At 35.9% G+C, this 23,531-nt stretch overlaps 1 protein-coding gene and 1 non-coding gene across 4 annotated transcripts in view; both read left to right on the top strand.

The window, feature by feature from the left end:
* The window catches only part of LOC106793961 (low-density lipoprotein receptor-related protein 2), a 59,152-nt gene extending 35,747 nt beyond the window's left edge, over positions 1–23,405 (top strand). For 2 of the 3 annotated variants that reach the window (XM_014761275.1, XM_014761274.1), the window contains 19 exons: positions 165–287; positions 2,212–2,343; positions 6,894–7,148; positions 7,674–7,928; positions 8,023–8,139; positions 8,277–15,467; positions 15,596–16,225; positions 16,323–16,718; positions 16,815–17,385; positions 17,501–17,744; positions 17,848–18,455; positions 18,550–18,842; positions 18,949–19,466; positions 19,595–19,832; positions 19,933–20,187; positions 20,290–20,796; positions 20,884–21,847; positions 21,929–22,031; positions 22,128–23,405. In XM_014761275.1, coding sequence (XP_014616761.1) covers positions 165–287; positions 2,212–2,343; positions 6,894–7,148; positions 7,674–7,928; positions 8,023–8,139; positions 8,277–15,467; positions 15,596–16,225; positions 16,323–16,718; positions 16,815–17,385; positions 17,501–17,744; positions 17,848–18,455; positions 18,550–18,842; positions 18,949–19,466; positions 19,595–19,832; positions 19,933–20,187; positions 20,290–20,796; positions 20,884–21,847; positions 21,929–22,031; positions 22,128–22,403 — 13,676 coding nt within the window. In that variant the 3' untranslated portion in view covers positions 22,404–23,405. The remainder of the gene's footprint in view (positions 1–164; positions 288–2,211; positions 2,344–6,893; positions 7,149–7,673; positions 7,929–8,022; positions 8,140–8,276; positions 15,468–15,595; positions 16,226–16,322; positions 16,719–16,814; positions 17,386–17,500; positions 17,745–17,847; positions 18,456–18,549; positions 18,843–18,948; positions 19,467–19,594; positions 19,833–19,932; positions 20,188–20,289; positions 20,797–20,883; positions 21,848–21,928; positions 22,032–22,127) is intronic. The other variant, XM_014761276.1, reaches the window with a different exon arrangement.
* Positions 7,326–7,405, top strand: Trnal-uag. Its single transcript has one exon. It is a non-coding gene; the product is annotated as a tRNA-Leu (tRNA).
* Positions 23,406–23,531: the final 126 nt, after the last annotated feature.

Below are 23,531 nucleotides of genomic sequence, written 5' to 3'. Positions count from 1 at the left end.
TTTTTAATCAGATATAATTCTCTGCTGTATAAATCGTTCGAAATGTTTTTTTTCTTCTTCTTCTTCTTCTTTTTTTTTCAGGTTGAAATATTTATACGACGATTTATAACAAAAACGCGTTGTAAATTATCTCTTTTTATTTTTTTTTTTCCTTTTGTTAACAGGCGATGGCAGCGGTTGTGGGCTTAACATGTTCAAATGTCTCGACGGAAAGTGCATACCGGCATTATTGGTTTGCAACTATGAACGTAACTGCGAGAACGCCGAGGACGAGTTTCAATCGTGTCGTAAGTACAAACAAAATCATGCATTTACACATAAACGTAATATATATATATATGTATATACATTTTCAACCTACGAAGAATTTATAATAATTGACGTCGTTCCTGTTTTTACGAATTAAAAGGAGTAGGGGGGTAGAAAAGGGGGGAGGGGAGGGGAGGGGGGAGATAAATTGTCGAGTTTCGTTAATCGTTTAATAAATATCTATAATTAATCTTCCTTATTTTATTAAGACTTTATGTTCCTGTTATAATAGCTTTTATTTTTTTTTAATTGCTATTTCTAAGAGCGATTTATCGTAATAAATATAAATAAATAAATATAAAAGAAATGATATCATAGGCTAACTTAGCAGGATTTTTTTTTTTTTTTTTTTTTTTATAAACAAATATTCACATAACAATCGAAACTTCATTCGATTTTTTTTCCTTCCTTTTATTTATTTTTCACCGACAAGATTTTTGTATGCAGAAAGGCGGGGGGGGGGGAAGGGGGTTATAGATTCGTTTGCAAATTCTTTGATTTATTTGATTTACTTTCTTTCCCCCCCCCCCATCACCCAGACAATCGTGTAGAAAAATTACGACGATTCGAAACGTTCTCGTTTCCCATTTGTGCACTCTCATTCTTATCCAAAGTTGTTTTTTTTTTTGTTACCTTCGAAGAAACGTTTGTTATGCGGTAGACGATGTTAAACCGGAAGGTAGATAGGTAGGTAGGTAGGTAGGAAGGTAGAAAGAGGACGTTGATGACCCTCTTTCAAGTGCGACGTGCAAAAGTTCCGCTAGTGAACCAACGAATCAACGAACGAACGAACGAATCAACGACACTCGACAAAATGGGGACCCACTGCCACGATTTACGTTTTTTTTTTTTAATTTGACCGCTAAACCAGAGACTTTTCTTTTCCTTCTTCTTCTTCTTTTTATTCTTTTTCTTTTTCGTTTTTATTTCTTACGTCAAAGAATTCGAACATATTTCATTCGTTCGAATTTAATCGAGTTGAGAACGATGATGATGATTATGATTATGATTATGGTGTTGATTGATGATGATTCGACAATCTAATTTCTCTGTCTATGATAAATTTAATAATTTAATAATCATTTTTCTTTTCTTTTTCTTCTTATTATTGTTTGTTTGATTTGTTTCATTATCCTACGAAATCTTTTTTTTTTTTGTTAAAATGTAATTAATAATAAAATAATAAGATTGAAATGTATATATCGTTAGATGATTGTATTTGTCGCATGGAAAAATTTCAATGAATTCGCTCTCGAAATTATTTAATTTCCGGCACGCGAGATTCGTCGAATGATCAAATCAAAACGAGAAACATAGATTTTTATTTTTATTTAATCGAAAACAGGAAAACTGTTACGTTTTATACTTGATATATATATATATATATATATCGATAATAATAATAATAATTATTATTATTTTTATTGTTACATTGTTGATGATACATATCGTATTTCTTTTTATTTTATATTTTTCTCTCTGTGTTACGTAAGTTAAATAATTATTTTACTGATCATCGCGTGTTGTCACTATTATGTCTGTTATGCGATAAACATTTTTTTATCTATTGATTTTATTTCTATCGTATTGACTGCAATTGAGATTCTTACACAAACAAAAACAAAAAAATTGCAATTTATATATATTTTCTCGTATTATTTAATTTACAATTAGAAATATATGTATCAATCTCGTCATCATTATGATTTAATTAGAATTTGATTTCTTTTCTTTTTTTTATAGCAGAAAATGATTCCCAACGCTTTGTGATTCATTTTATATTTCTTTCTAATCTATTTCTACGAATCAAATGTGTTCTCGCAATATCTTTCTCTCTATTAATATTAATTGACTTTAATATATTTTTATAATTTCATAATTTTATTATTTTTTTGTTCATAGCACCACCCGATTGCGAAGTCGGTCAAATTACTTGCGGCCAATATATTTTCAACAAAACTTATTGCATACCGTTACATCAAAAATGTGACATTACGGTGGATTGCGTGGACGGCTCCGATGAGGATGGTTGTCGTGAGTATTTTTTTGTTTTTTTTTCTAAACACTTCACTTAATTATATTTTTTAAAATACACACACACAGAAGAAAAAAAAAGAAAATGGTGAACAAAATGATTTTCTAAATTATCCAATAATCGAAATAATAGAAAATGTTTGGATTAATAAATCATACATACTTCAATGTATCCGACAAATATATTTAGAAACAGGTTTATCAAGTTGAACTCTTCTTTGAGATATCTGATGAATGTCTTTTTTTTTTTTTTTATTTTTCTTATCTTTTTATATCTCATCTTTTAAGTTTATTCGCAGACTTTCCTTTTCTTAATGTGCATTGCATGCGATATACATAACTCGTTTTCTATGCGATAATTTCTACCAAGATGTATTATATGTATTCAACGATGAAACAATTTTATATGATAATTATTCATTGAAAAGAAAGAAAAAAAGAGAAAAGATAGAAAATTTTCTATTTTTATCTTTATTATCCATATATATTTTCTAACGTGAAGATTGATAGAAATGATATTATCAATGTTTCTTTCTTTTTTTTTTTTTTATACTTATTTTTCTTATTTAAATGCAAATTATAAATGACCAAATTTATCTTTAGATGAACTATAAAGATTTACGTAAGGGTTGTTCGATAAGTCGTCTCTCTCTCTCTCTCTCTCTTACGTATTATTATTATTATTATTTATATAAAAAAGTTAATTTGACCGACAAAAAAAATGATTTCTATGTGTGTTTGATTAATAATTGTTCAAATTAACGGCTTATAAACATTAAACAATAACGAACGAAATAACTACGTACAAATTAATGATCATTATTAATAAAACAAAGAATATAATTTATCATTTAATTATTGGTATTTTTTAATACGAAGATAAAATAACAATATTTTGTGTCCTGTTGAATTAAATGTTGTACTCCAATATGGCGTCTAAAAATCGTTTTCTAACCTCTTTTCTATAACAATTGAGTTTCCTTATACAAATAATCAACTTTAGTTTGAAATATGGTATTACATTTAGATATCATTAACACGTTCCGTCCCGCGTAACCCGTACTTTGGTTACGGGCATGTTTCCGTTGGGCCCACGTAACCCATATATGGGTTACGCTTTTCTTGTTCAAGGTAAATATGATTTTCTGTTGCATTTTGAAAAGAAATTTATTGGAACAAGTTCTGAAGTATAAATATAGAATATACAACATGAAAATTGAAAAAATACACAAATAACACTCTAGTTTTAATTAATTTATATAGGATAAGATATTACATTATACTATGTCGTATGATATTCGTTGAAACAATCCAAGCACATATGTGGCGATTTTGGGGAATTCAAACAATAAGTTGTCGTTTTTTTAAGGTTTTCTTTTGCTTGTTGGCGTCCTACGTTTTTCTTCTTCTTTTGGTAACACAGTACGCACATCCTTCTTACAGGCTTGCCCTGTTGATTCTTGCGAATCTCCAAGTGGTGAGACAGATTCCTTCTTTCGTGTCTATTAGTGTTGGGCACAGTATTTTTTGAGGACAACCATTCTGTGACTAAAAATTCACGAAATTTTCTTATCTCTATTTTTTTGTTGTGTAGCTCTCTGATACACTATATGTGTGTTTACGATCGTTGTCCCTAAAAGTAAATATATTGCTAATTTGCGATACCATTTGATGCTTTTTCGTATGTTTGTTGCATATGACACCATCTAGTCGCTTCTGTCGATGCCACTTTTACCAATATTGTACTCTATTATCGTCAAAGGCTTCATTTTCGAAGGACGACCGCGATTTGTAGAATCAGAGCTTTGAGTCATGATGAGAGGATGTTTTGTGGATAAGATTCTGACATCGCGAACATCTCTCCATTTTAGTACTACGATACCATTATGATCATCTCGTGCCACCATTTCACAATAAAAATAAACTTACATATAAGATTATTTCGGAAGAAAACAATTTATAAATTTCATAGGTCGATAGTAATGTAAATAAAGATAATCGACAATGCACGGGACCTACTAGAGGTTACATTGTTTATATTCCCGCATATCTCTCCGCTATCGTTCTAGCGCGCCGACAGTAAAACTTAGGCCGGCAGGAAACTCAACGAAATCACGCTTGGTACGGAACGTGTTAATAATAGTTTCGTTTGTATTTAAAAGTTAATATTTGTTAATAAATTATTCTTTTAAATGGCGAATAAACAACCAAAATTCGACCATAATAAGGGGGTTAATAATCTTGAAAAAGATGTTTCGTAAGAAATGACTCGTGTATTAATTCGAAAAGTAAATCGGAGATTTTTTTTTATCAATGAAATATGAGTATTTGAAACGTAACGATATAAATAAGATACTATAGTATACTATTCGCTAAGGAATATGATTATAGTATGATATTCGATCGAAAAAGAATTTGTAACGATTAGACGTCGTATACACACATCTATATAATTATTATTATTATTATTATTTATTAAACATTTTTTTTTATTTTTATTTTTTTAACCGTTCCATTACAAAATATGTGTGCACTAGTAATGTTAAAAGTGTATATAAAAGTCGATGAACAGTTATTACATCAGAATGTGAATATTATTACGAGATTTCTCATACTTCGTATATGGAACAAGCATCATCATCATCATCATCCAGCAAAGCTAGAAACTTTCCTAACTAATTCTAATGCCACATTCATTGTCGACTTAACAATAAGTATCCTGGATTAGCATGAACTTTATAAAGAGCAGCATCGTAAATGCTTTCTCTTTGATGTATCGTTATAGAAAATGTAATATTCGACAAAATAATAATTCATTCTTTTTTGATATCACAAATTCTTGCAATTAATATACTCTTGAGTATTCTTACCCCCCCCCCAAACTGCAATTAAATTTATATCAATTTCAAATTTGGACAATCCTTAAATATGTTTCTACTGGAAATATGATAAATTGTTTAAATATCACATTTGAAACGGATACGAATACACCTGTGTGACTTAGTGGTGTACGTATGTGTAAGTTATATCTCATACATATGATTTCATTTTATCATTTCAAATTTAAATGGAATGTTAAGTGATATATATTTAAAATTAGTTTCAGTAATAAATAACGGAATCAAGTAACAATGAAAAATGTTTATACAAATATATCAAATTTTTTTTATATAAATTTGTATTCATCTTCACATAAATATTGTTAGAAATGATTATCCTTCAGTATTTTTTTTTTTTTGTCTAATTATGATTATTATAGATAAATTAATCTTTCCCTTATCGAGAACATTTATCATCTAAACTAATTATAAGTTTACGTTTGACTTGTACAGACTTTGTAATTCACTTGACACTACTTTCAGTAAGAGAAGTTAAGACACACACACACAAGCTGTGCCAGTAGCTTTGCTAAATCGACCAGACCGTAATTGAAAGCATTAATGTAGCTTAGAATGATAATGAATACGTCGTTAAATGCGTGGGGCTACTCGTGTTAGTGATTTCATATATATATATATATATATGCACACGTATACACATATATAAATATACATATATACACGTAACGTTTAAGATACTTTTCTAAATAAAATAAAAAAAAACACACGTTGCTAAAACATTCAATAATTATGTCATAATTTATCATTACGTATTACTATGATAAATAAAAAGAACATAATATAATAATAATAATAATAATAATAATAATAATAAACAAATAAAAAGATAATCAGATGATCCTGGGACATTAGGTTTCGTCGATGGCCTTCGTTTCCTCGCACGATATTGTCCTTTGTGATATATTCGAGGTGTATGCGCGTGTGTTAATTTCCGGTAGTTACAGTGAATGAGTCTAAAGAGGGGATTCGTTTCGTCTTTATGCACTGGTACAAGTGCACTCCAATGAATAAAACTAATTGAGGGGTTGCGCGTGATAACTCAAGTGTATCCTATTTTCTCGATGACGTAATTAATTTAAAAACCATTTTCTTGGCCTTTGACGTTATGGGTAAAAGGTTTTTACGGTGAAAGTTTTTTCTTTCTTTCTTTCTTTTTTTTTTTCCTACCTCTACTACAGAGATTATACTTAATTATGTTATAATGAGAGCGTAATCAGTGTTTAACGAAATCCGTCCGTTTAATTATTTTCTTCCAACGTTACATACGTTTACACATGTACAGTAAATCACAAAAGTATTCGTAATTTAATCTCTTATCGTCAATTTTCATTCATTTATATTCGCAATGATATTTGAAGTATACAATTTTATGGATAAAAATATAAAGGGTGGGGGTTTTTTTTTTTTTTTAAATCAATCGAACTTTGACTTTTTTTTTTATTGAGACTCCAAACTTTTTGAATCAACCCCTCGTGTATACATTTTCGTATATACAAATTTGTGTTGTTACATTTCATTACGAAGAAATATAAATTTTGTTGTTGTTGTAAATTGACAATAAGAGGGTAAGGAATATTCTTCAGACTTGAAAGAATAAAATGATGGTTGTTTGAAGTATGGTTATAAAAGTTTGAACAAATCCGCATACAGATTACAGAAAATGTCAGCCGGACGACTTTAGATGCGGCGGCACTCATCCTGAACTTTGTATACCGAAAGAAAAAGTTTGTGACGGATATTTGGATTGTCGTAACGGAAAGGACGAAGAAAAATGTGATAGTAACGTAAAGGCACCATGTCAACTCGACGAATTTCGATGTAACACCACGCAAAAGTGTATAGAACATAGTGCAAGATGTAATCACAGGGACGATTGCGGTGACAACAGCGACGAGGAACATTGCAGTTAGTATTACATATAAAACATACATATAAAACATACATATATATATTTCCTTATAAAATATCCCATACAAAAAAGTAGAAAATTTTATAAATTTATTTATATTGTTATATCACACAATCACATAAAATGAAGTTTATCTATTAACAAGGGGTTTGATTTACCGATAAATTCTCAGCGGCAGCGTGGCCGAGCGGACTAAGGCGCTGGTTTTAGGCACCAGTCCGAAAGGGCGTGGGTTCGAATCCCACCGCTGTCAAACTTTTTTTTTTATAATTTTCTTACACAAAATTAATTATTAGAATTTATTTCAATATCCGAATTATTTAAATTATAATAAAATATATTTTTTCCTATATATTTTGAATCAAATCCACTGCTATAATTTTACTAGGGACATATAAAGTATATACAAATATATTGTATACCGTGTTTTATACTTTTTTTTTATATTATAAAATTGGAAAAAAAAAGAATACTAATAGAATACAATAAAAAGGTCTATTTTATATTTTTCATTCTTCTAGGTTTTCCACCGTGTACGATAAACCAGTTTCGTTGCTCAAATGCACTTTGCTTACCTCTGATATTTCGATGCGACGGTTATTTAGATTGCATCGATGGTTCTGATGAGAAAGGTTGTTCGGCGACAGCTTGTCCTAGCCACAAATTCATGTGTCCGAAGGGTGCACCAGGTGGTAAACCACTTTGTATTAATAGATCTCAACTCTGCGATGGTAAAATCGATTGCGAGGATGGTGCCGACGAGGAAGCTGCTTGTTGTAAGTTTTGAAAAAAAAGATACATTAAATTTTTCTACAAAAAAGAAAAAAAATTGTTCACAATATCGTTTCCCTATTTTTTCTTCTTTTCTAGCAACGAGCATGTGCGGATCATTGGGTTGCGAGTTCAGTTGTCAACCGTCTCCAACTGGTGGTGTTTGTTATTGTCCTTCTGGTAGAATACTAGCGAACGATTCAAGAAATTGCATAGGTATGACAACTTAAAACAAATGTTTTTTTTTTTTTACGAATAAAAAATCTGTAGATTTAAAAATCGTGCGAGACGTTACATTACTTTTATTTCGTTTCTTTCTTTTTGTTTTTTTTTTGTTTTTTTTTCTTCAACAGACAGAGACGAGTGCATGGAGTGGAACTTCTGCGATCAAATTTGCGAGAACATGGATGGTTCATACAGTTGTAGTTGTGCACCGGGTTACGTATTACACGGAAATAACGAGTGTCGTGCACAGAATATATCAGCTTTCGAATTATTGGTTGCCCAAGATCGTGCTATTTGGAGGATGTCGGCTAACGGTCAGGATCCAAGGATAGTTGCTAACACTACTGGTGCCAGCGGAGTTGACTATCTTTACTCGCGAAATCTTTTGTTTTGGAGCGACACTAAAACGAGAAAAGTGCATTCGGAATCTTTGAATGGTAACATAGCTACCTCTGCGTTAGACATATATCTACCAGTTTCCTGGGGCCCGGTATCGATCGCAGTTGATTGGATCGGAGAGAAGCTTTATATTGTTGACTCGGTCGTTCAAAAGATAGACGTATTTGAATTGGACGGACGATATCATGGGATCGTACTTGGATCTAATCTAACTAGCCCTTCCGATATCGCATTGGATCCAACCGTGGGTCTTATGTTCATTGCCGACAGCAGACAAGTTTTGAGAGCAAACATGGATGGTACTTCTGCGTTTCCAATCGTATCCGAGGCAGCTTATAAGGTATCCGGTATATCCGTCGATACGATAACACGAAGAATTTATTGGTGCGATGCGTTGTTGGATTATATTGAAACTGCCGATTATTATGGACGGAATAGAGTAATTGTGGTCAAGGGATCACAAGTACCGTCACCGGTGAGATTGACTTTGTTTGAAAGTAAGATATATTGGACGGATAATATGAAACAGGCGGTAATGAGTGTCGACAAGAAGCAAGTGAGTAATTCTATAGAAACAGTGTTTAAAGTAAGAGATGCCAAGGCTGTTAAAGCTCTTCATGCATTAGCTCAGCCAGCCGTATCGAATCCTTGCGGTAATAACAATGGTGGTTGTCAACATATGTGCATAGTTACTGCCGTCTCGAGTCAAGAAAATAGTTTGGGTTATCGTTGTGCTTGCGACATCGGTTGGAGACTATCGAGCGATCTCAGAAATTGTAATTTAGTCCAAGAGTTCCTTATGTACTCCCAACAAAGATTTATTAAGGGTCGCGTATTGGATCCGGTTATAGAGGGTTTCAGCGATGCAATATTGCCCGTAGTTTCAAGAAGAGCAAGATTCGTCGGTTTAGACTACGACGCTTATGATCAATACATTTACTATAGCGATGTCTTGCAAGACGTCATTTACAGGGTACATCAAAACGGTACCGGTCGAGAAATAGTATTGGCGAGTCAAAACGAAGGTGTCGAAGGATTGGCGGTAGATTGGGCTGCCAAAAATCTTTATTACATTGACTCGCGTAAAGGAACGTTGAACGTATTGAGCACGCGAAATGTAACTTACAGGAGAACCCTCTTGAAAAATCTTAAACGACCACGTGCCATCGTAATTCATCCAAATCACGGATACATCTTTTTCTCCGAATGGGATAGACCAGCTAATATCAGCAGAGCACACGCAGACGGATCCAATTTGATAGTTTTTAAAAATCTAACTTTAGGTTGGCCAAACGGATTGGCCATTGATTTTTACAACCACAGATTATATTGGTGCGACGCATTACTCGATCACGTACAACATTCGAATCTCGATGGTACGGACGTTCGTACAGTTAATTCGAGATTAATACGACATCCATTTTCCATAGCTATACACGAACAGTGGATGTATATAACCGATTGGAGATTAGACGCTATAATTCGACTTCACAAGAAAACTGGAGAACAGGAATCGATTCTCGTTCGCGAACCAGCCTCTAATAGACTTTACGGGGTTAAAGTATTCAGTCGTGATGTACAAGTCTATACATTGGGAAATACCTGTTCTATAAATAATGGTGGTTGCGAAAAACTCTGCTTTGCAATACCGCATAACAATACAAATAAGAATGTTGTCACTCCTCACTTGACTCAAGTTTGTGGTTGCCCCTACGGCGAAAGATTGCAAGCCAATGGAAAAACGTGCACGGCTGATCCAGAATTGGAACCACCCGTTCAAGCTTGTCCTAATAGTTGGGATTTCACTTGTGCGAATCAAAGATGTATACCGCAGTCATGGGTTTGCGACGGGGAGAACGATTGTTTGGATAACAGCGACGAGATGCAAAATTGTACTAAAACAACTTGCGGTACCAACGAGTTCCAATGTAAATCGGGTAGATGCATGCCCATGAGTTTCCATTGCGATTCGGAGAACGATTGCGGGGACAACAGCGACGAACTAGGATGTCCTAACGTAACGTGCAGCAGTAATCAATTTGCTTGTGCAAATAACCGTTGTATACCGGCTACATGGAAATGCGATTCTGAAAACGATTGCGGGGATAGTTCGGACGAGGGTGATTTCTGCGCAGCCAAAACCTGTTCTTATTTCCAATTTACTTGTCCACGATCGGGCCATTGTATTCCTCAATCTTGGGTATGCGACGGCGACAACGATTGTTTCGATCAACAAGACGAAGCGGATTGTCCACCAGTTACGTGTGTCAGTACGTTATTCAGTTGTGCCGATAAAAAGATGTGCATCTTAGATTCGTACAAATGTGACGGTATATCAGATTGTAACGACGGTAGCGACGAATTAAATTGTCCATCATTGGCTCCGGATCAATGTAATACCGATAAACAATTCCAATGCGTTAGCTCGTCCATTTGTATTCCAAGAAGTTGGTATTGCGATGGTACGGCAGATTGTCCTGATAAATCTGACGAGCCTCCTACTTGCGAACAAGTCGATTGTCATCCTGGCTATTTCAAGTGTCAAAACTCCCGATGCGTTTTCAAGGCATACATATGCGACGGCAAAGACGATTGCGGAGATAATTCAGACGAGGACACGACTCTGCACGCTTGCGGACCACCGGAACATAAATGCGACTCGGAACAATGGAAATGTCCAAATATAACTAACAGATGCATTAACTTAACTCAAGTATGCGACGGCACATTCGATTGCCCTAACGGCGCTGACGAAGGAGTAGGCTGTGACTTGGAAGAATGCCAACATCAGAGTGGATTATGCAGCAACAAATGCATTCGTACACCTTTAGGAGCTCAATGTGCTTGTTCGGCAGGCGAGGAACTCGATTCCGATGGATATACTTGTCGGGATTTGGACGAATGCGATCCACCCGGTCGTTGTTCCCAAATTTGCATAAATAACAAAGGAAGTTATCATTGTAATTGCGTGGATGGTTATATTCTTGAAAAGGATAAACATACCTGCAAGGCATTAAATCACAGCGCAGCATTTCTCATTATATCCAATAGGCATACTATACTGGTTGCTGATTTGCAAGAGCAAGCTTTGGAGAGAGTACCCATAAACGTAGAAAACGTTGTAGCAACTTCTAGTAACATGCATACGGGAACAATATTTTGGTCTGACATGAAATTAAAGAAAATCTCTAGATTGGAAAGAGGCAGCGACCCGCAAGACGTTATATCAACCGGTTTAGATTTAGTCGAAGGATTGGCATATGATTGGATTGGTCAAAATTTATATTGGTTAGATTCGAAATTAAATACGATTGAAGTGGCCAAAGAAACTGGAGAAAGGAGAATGGTACTTGTGAAAGAAAACATAACTCAACCCCGTGGAATGTGTTTGGATCCAAGTCCAGAAGCTCGATGGTTGTTCTGGACGGATTGGGGTGAAAATCCGCGTATAGAAAGAATTGGAATGGATGGTACTAATAGATCTACCATTATCAGTACCAAGATATATTGGCCTAATGGATTAGCCTTGGATATCGCCAATAAAAGGGTATACTTTGCCGACAGTAAATTAGATTTCATTGACACTTGCTTGTACGACGGTAGTAAGAGAATCCAAGTATTAGCTAGTTCACATTACTTGTTGCATCCTCATTCGCTCACGTTATTTGAAGACACGATGTATTGGACGGACAGACAATTGAACAGAGTATTATCGGCTCATAAATTTTATGGATCTAATCCAACAGTCATATCACATTTGATATCACAACCGTTATCTATACATGTACATCATCCAGTATTACAACCGATGTCACCAAATCCTTGCAATTCAACGAGCAACAGCGAAACTTGCGATCATCTGTGCCTTCTTTCACCGAGTAATCCATTGGGATATACATGCAAATGTCAAGCTGGTTACAAATTAGTCAAAGGTTTCCAATGCGTCCAAGAAGATTCCCCATATTTAATGGTATTGCGCGGATCACAAATCGTAGATATTTCTTTAACACCTGGCGACACTAAAACCGGTTACATAACTCCGGTTGTTGGAGTAGAAAATGGTCGGGTTATTGATTTCGATAGAAAGGATCGAATAATTTATTGGTTGCAAGGGAAAGAATCTGACGATGAAAATGGCACGATATATACCATACCCTATGACGGTGGAAATAAAACAGAATTTCCAAATCCGGCTGGTGATTCCGGTATCGTTGGGTCACCCTCCACCATGGCTTTCGATTGGTTCGGTAGAAATTTGTTTATAGGAAACCGATATGCCTCCAACATCGAGGCTATTAAAATTGATGGAAAAACGCGATTTAGGACAATCGTATTAGCGAACGACGGCAACAGAACATCCGTAGCTAGGCCGAAATCTATGTGCGTCGAACCAATCGATGGACATATATTCTGGGTTGACGATGGTGGTTTTGGTATACCGATGAAAATAGGAAGAGTGAATATGGACGGTACTAATCCAATCGTCCTCGTGGATAATGTTGAAAAGCCAGTTGCCATAACGATAGATATTCCAAGTAAAACAGTTTATTTCAGTACGGAATATCCAACATTTGTGATGGCCATGAGCACAGATGGCCGAAACGTTAGGACTATTCTTTCAATTGCAAATAATATAGCTTTGCCAAAGGCCCTAGCTGTTCACGAATCTAAATTGTATCTTTTAGATCCTGTTTACGATAAAATTGAAAGGGTAGATCTTCCAAACGGTGACAATCCTACAACCATAGTCGACAACGACTCGGAATTAAAGACCATGATTATTTATAAGAAACGCATTACCGGATCACATCCTTGTCTTGTTAACAACGGTGGTTGCGAGCAACTATGTTTCCCATCATCGGGAGGAACCAGAGTATGCGCTTGCGGAATGGAATATCGTAAAGTTGACGACACCAGGTGCGAACCTTTCAAGACATTTGCCGTTGTATCTCAATTGGATGTGGCAAGAGGATACAGTTTGAAGGATGCCAAAGAAGCTATGGTACCCATTGCTGGTGCTGGTCATCACATTTTACACGTGGACGTTCATTATGCGAATAATTGGATTTATTGGGTTGAATTTAATCGGGGAATATGGAACGGAATTTTCCGTATAAGACCAAACGGTACGGAACTTCAACAGATTATTAAACAAGGAATAGGCTCTAATGGTATCCGTGGATTGACCATTGATTGGATAGCTGGCAATTTATATTTCGCCAACGTTTTCCCACACGATAATTACGTAGAAGTTTGCAGGCTCGACGGTAGCCATAGGAAAGTCCTTATAAAGACGATGACCGATGCACCAAGAGAACTAGCAGTTAATCCCATAAAAAGATTTTTATATTGGATCGATTACGGACAATATCCTAGAATAGGTAAAGCATTTTTGGATGGTAGTAATTCATCGTCGATCGTTACATCTGGTATAAGCACACCGCGCGATTTAACCGTAGATCCCGTGACTCATGACCTTTATTGGGTCGATTCGAAATTGGATACGATACAGAAGGTGTCTTACACCGGTGGGAATCGTCAAATAATACGTAGAAATTTGCCAAATCCGATGGGCGTTGCGATTTATGGCGACGAAGTTTATTGGGTAGATAGAAATTTGGCAACGGTATTTAAAGCAAGCAAATATCACGGCAACACGAGCTTACCGATACCGGTTAGAACGAATTTACCTAAATTAAGGGACATCGTTATATTCGATCAGAAAAATCAACCGACCGATTTTACGAATCAATGTTCGATAGCCAACGCCGGTTGTGCACAACTATGCTTTGCCTATCCCAATGATCGATTTGTATGCGACTGTGCCACCGGGAAATTGGCTAGTGACGGTGAAACCTGCGAGAATATGAACGAGTATCTGGTATTCGCTACGAGAACGGAAATAAGATCGATTGGCTTGGATCCACGTAATACGAGTCTTCCATTCAATCCAATTGGTAATTTCACGAACGTTGCTGGTATCGATTTCGATTACGCCGATAAAAAACTTTTCTTCACGGAAATAACGCCCTGGGCGCAGATAGCATGGATGAAAGCTGAAAATCCATCATTAACCGAAATGCATACACTTTTGAACAAGGACATCAATCCGGAAGGCATATCGTACGATTGGACTCAAAAGAAAGTATACTGGGCTGATTATACTAATAACAGTATCTATGCGATGAACCTAGACGGTTCGCACATGGTTATGATAGCTAGAGTCAACAGACCTAGAGCTATAGTTGTAGATCCTTGCAACGGATCGCTCTACTTTACCGACTGGGGTCGTTTCGGTACGTCGGGAAAAATTTTCCGCACTACCATGGCCGGTTCATTGAGAAAAGCGATCATCGATAAGAATTTATTACAACCAAGCGGATTGGCCATCGATTACGAGGATCGTATACTTTATTGGACCGATGCTGTACGAGAAAAAATCGAAAGATCCGATCTTAATGGAAAGAATCGCGAAGTTTTGGTCAGCGCAACGATTTATCCGTTTGCCATTACCGTTTTCCGTGAACATATTTATTGGACTGATCTTCAACTACGTGGGGTATATCGTGCTGACAAATATACAGGTGCCAATAAAATAGAATTAGTTAAACGTTTGGAGTATTCGCCTAGAGACCTGTTCGTTTATTCCGGGGAAAGGCAAAAGTGTAAGGTCAATCCTTGTAACATCAAAAACGGAGGATGTAATCAATCTTGTCATCCTGGAGTTAATGGATCGGCAGAATGTAAATGCAACGATGATAGCAGACTCGTAAACGAGGACAGAATGTGTGTGCCTAAGAACGTAACTTGCGACGCTAGTAAATTTGCTTGTAGAAATGGTCGTTGCATCTCGAGAATGTGGGCATGCGACGGGGACGATGATTGTAATGACGGCTCGGACGAGGATACCAACTATTGTTGTAAGTTATTTTGCCAATTTTCTTTTAATTTTCATTTAATCGCATCACAAATGAAATAATTATAATTATAATTATAATTCGTCGACGCGTATCATTGTTTTGTTTTTTTTAATTGATTTATATTTTAGCTTATCACTCGTGCAGTCCGAACGAATTTCGTTGCAACAACGGTCGTTGCATATTTAAAACTTGGAAATGCGATCATGAGAACGATTGTCGCGATGGTAGCGACGAAGAAGGTTGCATTTATCCACCATGCGCTCATGGCGAATTCACTTGCGACAATTATCGTTGCATACCCCAATCCCAAGTTTGTAATGGAATTAATGATTGCAAGGACAGCGTAACGTCGGACGAAACTTACGAGCGTTGTCCACAAAATACTACTTGTCCGCAAAATTATTTGAAATGCGAGAAAACCAATATCTGCATTGAACCGTATTGGCTTTGCGACGGGGACAATGATTGCGGTGATAACAGCGATGAGAATCCATTACATTGCGCTGAAAGAACATGTCCTCCCAATAGTTTCCGTTGTCCGAATCACAGATGTATTCCAGCTACTTGGTATTGCGACGGTGACGATGATTGTCTCGATGGTAGCGACGAACCACCTGGTTATTGTCAATCCGAGGGCAGAACTTGTTTCGGTGATTTGTTCACTTGCGATAATGGCAATTGCATTCCGAGAATTTACATTTGCGATGGGGACAATGATTGTTTGGACAATTCCGATGAAGACGAAAGACACCAGTGCAGTAAGCGTTTATATATCAATATATATATTATTGTGCTTGAAATTTTCCTAAAATATTCCATTATTTAATACACATCTATTTATTTTGATATCCATAGATGACAGGAAATGCGACGAAGAAACCGAATTTACGTGTACCGCCAATAAAGTATGGAACCGAGCACAGTGTATTCCAAAGAAATGGTTGTGCGACGGTGATCCAGATTGCGTTGATGGTGCCGATGAAAATGTAACGTTGCATCGTTGTCCTGAACCAACTCCTTGCGGTGAAAATCAATTTACCTGTAATAACGGACGTTGCCTTAATCGCAATTGGCTTTGCGATCACGACAATGATTGCGGTGACGGTAGCGACGAAGGAAAAATATGTAATTCGCAATACAAACAGTGCACTGCCCAAGAATTCACTTGTCAAAATTTCAAATGCATTAGAAAACAATTCCGTTGCGACGGCCAAGACGATTGTGGCGATCATTCGGACGAAGTTGATTGTCGTAAGTAATAACACAATGATTTTTTCTATGTTTTTTAATTATCAAACTTTTTGATTCATTAAAGATGTGAAATATAAAAATATGAAATTTTGACAGCATCCAAAAGTAAAAATACAACCTGTCCGAATCCCGGAGAATTTATGTGCGCTAATGGACTCTGCATAGATCAACAATTAGTTTGTAACAAAGAACCAGATTGTGCTGACGAAAGTGATGAGCCAGCTCATTGTAACGTCGACGAATGCGCGCGTCCAGAATTGAATCAATGCGGACATAGATGCGTCGACACGCCAACTAGTTATTATTGCGAATGCAATCCGGGATATAAATTATTGGAAGATGGTAAAGCTTGCGCTGATATCGATGAATGTATTGAAACGCCTCAAGTCTGTAGTCAACAATGCGAGAACACCCCGGGTGGATATTATTGTAAATGTAACGAGCGTTGGTACGAGAGAGCTGCCGATGAACATACTTGCAAAAGGAGAGACAAAATAGAACCATGGGTTATATTCACTAATAAATATTACGTTAGAAATATGTCGACTGATGCGAGAAGATACAGTTTGATGCATCAAGATCTTATTAACGTTGTTGCTTTAGACGCCGATTATCATACGCAAGAAATGTTATATTTTTGCGATGTAACTGCTAAGACTATATACAGGTATTACATTAATTACTTTTATAATATATTCATGTTTTTTTGTTCTCTCAAATGTAAAATTCGTAATAGAAATGATTGATTGATTGATTCGAATCGTTGGGTTTTAATTTTCTAGAGCACCTGTAGCCGGTGGCAAAAAAGAACCGATTATACGTCACGATAGTTTAGGATTAGAAGGAATTGCTATCGATTGGATTGGAAGAAAACTCTATTGGCTAGATCGACATGCGAAACATTTGGATGTTTCTGAATTGGATGGTACCAATAGGAAAACTTTATGGTCTGGAATAGCTGATCCAAGAGCTATCGTGGTTCATCCTGGTACTGGATATTTGTACTTTACTTCTTGGCATCTGCAGGTATTTTAAATGCATGAGATTAAATAATCCACATTTAAAAAAAGAAAAATAATTTTATTCTATATACGCGCGTTTTGTTTATTTCGATATTTGCGTTGTACAGGCATATATTGGAAGACTAGGTATGGATGGCAGCAACTTTTCTCGAATACTTACATGGGAAGATAACATCGCTTGGCCTAATGCCTTAACTATAGATTACTTTACTGATCGCATATTTTGGGCCGATGCTCATTTGGATTACATAGCATTCGCTGATCTAGATGGACACAACAGAAGAATTGTTCTTTCTGGTCCCGCGGTACCCCACGTTTTTGCTATCACAGTATTCGATGATTATATTTATTGGACCGATTGGAATCTCAAAGCTATCAGTAAAGCAGAAAAATTCTCTGGTGCTAATTTACAAATACTACGTAATACAACCCACAGGCCTTACGATATTCTCATATATCACCCATTGCGTCAATTACCTTATAACAACCCATGTGCATTAAATAACGGTGGATGTTCGCATCTCTGTCTTATCGCTCCCCCAGCAAGTTCTTATTTGTTGGAAGGTTACGGTCAACCTGGCGTAACCTCGGCTAAATGCAAATGTCCTAATCAATACGTTTTAAGCAAGGATGAAAAAACTTGTATAGCAAATTGTACAGCTGGACAACACCGTTGTGGTCCGCCAGATGAAAAATGTATTCCTTGGTATTGGAAGTAAGTCAAATTATCTACATCTATTTGCTCCCCCCCCTGTCTCTTTCACTTGTTAGATAATATTTTAATGATTTCATTTATTATTTTCATGAAGATGCGACGGAGAAAAAGATTGTAAAGACGGATCAGACGAGTCTGCCATTTGTCCTGCGCGTCTTTGTCGACCTAGCGTATTCCAATGTACTAATGGAAATTGTACTGCTAGCGTAACCGTATGCGATGGTGCCGATGATTGCGGAGACAAAAGCGACGAAGCTAATTGCTCATTAGAATGTCCGGAACTTGAATTTAAATGTAAATACAATGGTCGTTGTATACACGATTCGTGGAAATGCGATGGGGATGCTGATTGTAACGATGGCAGCGATGAAGATCCAGCTATATGTTGTAAGTATTCTAACGATGTATCATTGTTTCAAAACATTTTTCATCAATTACTTGCACGCATAGTTCTTTTTTTTTTTTTTTCTATAATACTTTTTACGTTGTTTAGATAACCGTGCATGCGATCCGCTTACGGAATTCAGTTGTAAAAATGGAAAATGTATACCAAAATTATGGATGTGCGATTTCGACAATGATTGCGGTGACGACAGTGACGAGCCTGCTTACATGTGTCGTCAAAGAAACTGTACTAAAGGATGGCAACGTTGTCCAGGACACGCTAATTATCGTTGCATACCTAAATGGCTTTTCTGCGATGGGAAAGATGATTGTCGCGATGGTTCAGACGAACGTCCCGAAAGTTGTCCAAAATGTGATCCTAATATGGACTTCAAATGTTCGAACAATAGATGCGTACCAAAACAATGGATGTGTGACTTTGCCGATGATTGCGGTGACGGTAGCGACGAAGCTGAATCCGTTTGCAAAGGAAAATATCGGCAATGTTCCGAATCAGAATTTAAATGTAAAAATGGCAAGTGCATATCTTCCAGATGGAGATGCGACAGCGAGGACGATTGCGGTGATAACAGCGACGAAATGGATTGTACAAAATACGAGTGCGAGGTGCATAGAACAATTTATTATTTTATTTAAATATTTCAAACATTTTTTTGTATGTGTGTGTGTGTGTGTGTGTTAATTCGATTAATTATTAATTATTTTATTGTATAATAATTTGTTGTGTTACGCAGAGCAATACATTCCAATGCGACAGTGGCCATTGCATTGCCGCTTATTTACAATGCGACGGTACGCGTGATTGTCGCGACATGAGCGATGAAGTTGGTTGTCCACCAAGATATCCCGGTGGACGATATTGTCCACAATCACGATTCGAATGCGATAACAAACTTTGCGTATCTTTATCCGACAAATGTGACGGAAGCGATGATTGCGGTGACGGATCGGATGAAAATCCATCCATGTGTGGTAAGTTTGTATTATTTTATAATTATAATTATATATAAGCCACATTAATTTTTCAATATTTATTAATTATATTAATCACACAACGATATCCTCGTAACAGCCAATTTCAATTGCGATACATTGAGAAGATTCCAATGCGCCAATCACAGGTGTATCGTTAGATATCAATTATGCGATGGAATAGACAATTGCGGAGATGGTTCAGATGAAAATAATATGACCATGTGCGCTACTAGAATTCGTTCCTGCGATCCAATTACGGAATATCAATGCGCGAATAAAAAGTGCGTAGAGAGAACGAAATTATGCGATTTTGCCGACGATTGTGGAGATTCGTCTGACGAGTTGGGATGCCGTAAGTAATTTCTTTGTCTTTTACTTTTTCTTTTTTTTTTTTTTTATTTCACAAATACGAATTTTGTGTGCATACCTAACTTACGTAAACTTATTATTAAAGATCACTTCAAGCCTTGTTTAGACAGCAACAAAGGTGGTTGTTCTCACTATTGTCACAATATAACCGATGGCGGATACATTTGTGCTTGCTATCCCGGTTATATAATTTCCAAAGCTAATAGAAAACGTTGCGAAGATCTCAACGAATGTGCGACAGGTCAACATCAGTGTTCACAAATTTGTACAAATATTAACGGGTCTTACGCGTGTTCTTGTCGACAAGGATTCCAATTGTCGGATAATTTGAGCGGAGTTTGCCGAACCGAAGACGACGAGGCTATGCTTCTGTTTGCCAATGGGCAAGAAATGAGAGCTTACAATTTCCATAATAAAGAAGAGATAGATGTTATTTCTCATGAAAAGAGAATACAAGCTGTTGATATTGATCCAGCCAAGGAATACGTTTTTTGGATAGATTCACACGACAATACGATTAAACGTTCCTACATGATAAATGCCAAGGATGGTAAAGTGAAAATTGGTCATGCACAAGATTTGGATATGAAAAGTAATTATATCGTTTATTCATTTTAGGATAAAACTTATCGAATAAAATTTCTATTATCTTTTTCGTTTCTTTTTTTCTCTCTCGCAGCTGATTCAAAACCAACCGGTTTAGCGGTCGATTGGATCTCTGGTAATTTGTATTGGAGCGAAGTTGACGATACCGGTGTTAGACCACTTGGACGAATAATGGTTTCGAAATCGGATGGAAGGTATCGTAGAAGTCTCGTAACTACGGATTTAGATGGTCCAACTTCTATTGTTTTGGATCCTCAACTCGGTCGTCTTTTATGGGCGGATTCCGGTAATCTGCCGAAGATTGAAATAGCTTGGATGGATGGACAGAAACGTAAACAATTGGTTACCGATAGAATTGGCAAGCCATCTTCTTTGGCTATCGATTATGCGATGGATCATACGCTTTATTGGTCTGATAGCAAATTGAATACCATAGAATCTATACGATTGGATGGTACGAATCGTAAACTCATATTGAAGGGTGAAAATTTGAAATATCCAGTGTCCTTGGACGTATTTGAAAATAATTTATATTGGACGACCAAACAAACGGGCGAATTAATAAAACAAGACAAATTTGGTAGAGGTGTTCCGCAAATTTTACTCAACGATATCGCCACACCGGGTGGAGTTAAAATTTATCATCAATTGAGATACAACACGACGTTACGAGATCCCTGTTTCAATAATCAATGTACACATCTGTGCGTAGCAGTACCAAATGGACATAGATGTTTGTGCCCGGATAACGTTGGTCCACACATTTCCAGCGAAAGACACTGCGATGCACCTATACAAAGAGCACGACCTGCTCCCAGAGTATGCCCTTGCCAGAATGGCGGTCTCTGTGAAGAAGTCGTCGACAATAAATTGAAATGCGCTTGCCGACATAATTTCGACGGTAAATTTTGTGAGATAGGTGTTATAATTGCGAGAACCGGTAGTTCTACCGCTACTATCGTTATTCCTATTGTCGTATCGATCTTAGTTTTACTTGGAGCTGCTGCAGTGATCATGGTACTAAAGAAACGACCATTGTAAGTATCTATATCATATATATTTATTTGTAATATTAAATAATATGGGATTTGAAAATAAAATAAAAATTTCTACTACTGTAGTGGAAAGCCGGGTAGTCTTGGTGGCCTAACTGGTGCTCAAAGTGTATCCTTTAGGCAAGGAAGTAACGTGGAATTCGGAGCAGTAGCTCATGAACGAATGGTAAGATGTCCTCCTATTTCTAACAAATATTTATATAACATAAAAAAAAGTAATGAATATTAAAATGAATAAAAAAATAATTTGTTGATTTTATAGGAACCTCTCGATGTGGAGTATAATCTCAACGAAGTTAGTAACAAAAATAGAGACTTTAGTAATCCAATGTACGACGCGGTGAATATGGAAGCAGGTGCTACCAATGGCACTAGTGCTAGCAGCATGTACGAAGTGCCAGCTGAAATGAAACCTTCCAGTGTGCAGCACAAAGAACCACCACAAATTCATCTTAAAAGAAGAGAACTCGATCCTACGCCTATTGATTCGGGTAAGGATACTCAGCAATTGGTAGAGGAAGATAAATCCGAGTGCTAGATAGTTTAAACTCGAGTATATAGAGAGATGCTTTCACACCTGTTGTACTTTGATCTCGACATATCTGTACTACTAAGAAGAAGAAGAAGAAGAAGAAAAAGAAGAAGAAGAAGTCATGTTTATTCCTTGTTGTTACATCAATTCGTATTAAGAGAGATTATCGAAGAGAGAAATTTTAATTGTTGAACTAAACAATGTTCTCTCGTTTATACGAGAAGAATATTTTTTAACTTTTCCTTCACAACGAGCATATTTGCTCTATTCAGTTACCTTTTTATTTATGTCTATTTTATTTATTGAGGATGCAAAGATCTTGTTACGTTTTTAAATAAATAAATCACCTCGTTTCTCGTATAGTGCAGATATATTTCGTAATCCGTTCTACTTGTATACACACACTTGAAAATATAAAAAATAAAAAGAAAATAAAATCATAAAAAATATAAGATAAAAATGATAAATAAAAGAAAGGAAAAGAAAGTGGACTAAGGATTATAATAAATCGAGATTCAATATAGCAATAGGCACGATTATTTGATTGTGTCATTCATTTAGGTGTGACTTGTAAGTCTTGTAAATATAATCGCTAAAAATATTTTCATATTATTCGTGTACCATAAAAACGCAACACATTCCATTCTCTTTCTCTCTCTCAAGGTTTCGCTTGTGAGGTGTGTAGTGATAGAACAGATTAATTCTAATAATTGAGTATATATGTATATGTGTGTGTGAATGTATATACATTTATTTGTATGTTATTATTGTTATATACAATATTGCATACACATAAATGTATCACGCATATTGGACCAATAAGTTGTATTTTTAAATGAGTATTTTTATAAGGTGTGTGGCAAAGAAAATAGGAAATTTTATACTGAAACGTGGCCAACTATGAAATACGTATGACGACACGGAGGATTGTTTTATACGGTTAATGAACTTTTTACAACAAGCTCCATACGATAATCCTGCGTTTGTTAATAAAAAAAAACAAAACGATAAAAGCTCTGTGTTAAGGATTATTCATAATAATAATGATTATAATAATAATAATAATATTATTAATAATAATAATAATAATAGTAATAATTATTATAATAATTATAATAATAATATATGTATATA

This window comes from Polistes canadensis, unplaced genomic scaffold (genome assembly GCF_001313835.1).
Source record: "Polistes canadensis isolate GaletaPanama2010 unplaced genomic scaffold, ASM131383v1 scaffold_21, whole genome shotgun sequence".
Classification (NCBI taxonomy): domain Eukaryota; kingdom Metazoa; phylum Arthropoda; class Insecta; order Hymenoptera; family Vespidae; genus Polistes; species Polistes canadensis.
Note: the sequence above shows the minus strand (reverse complement) of the source record. Positions and strands in the feature narration are given on the sequence as shown.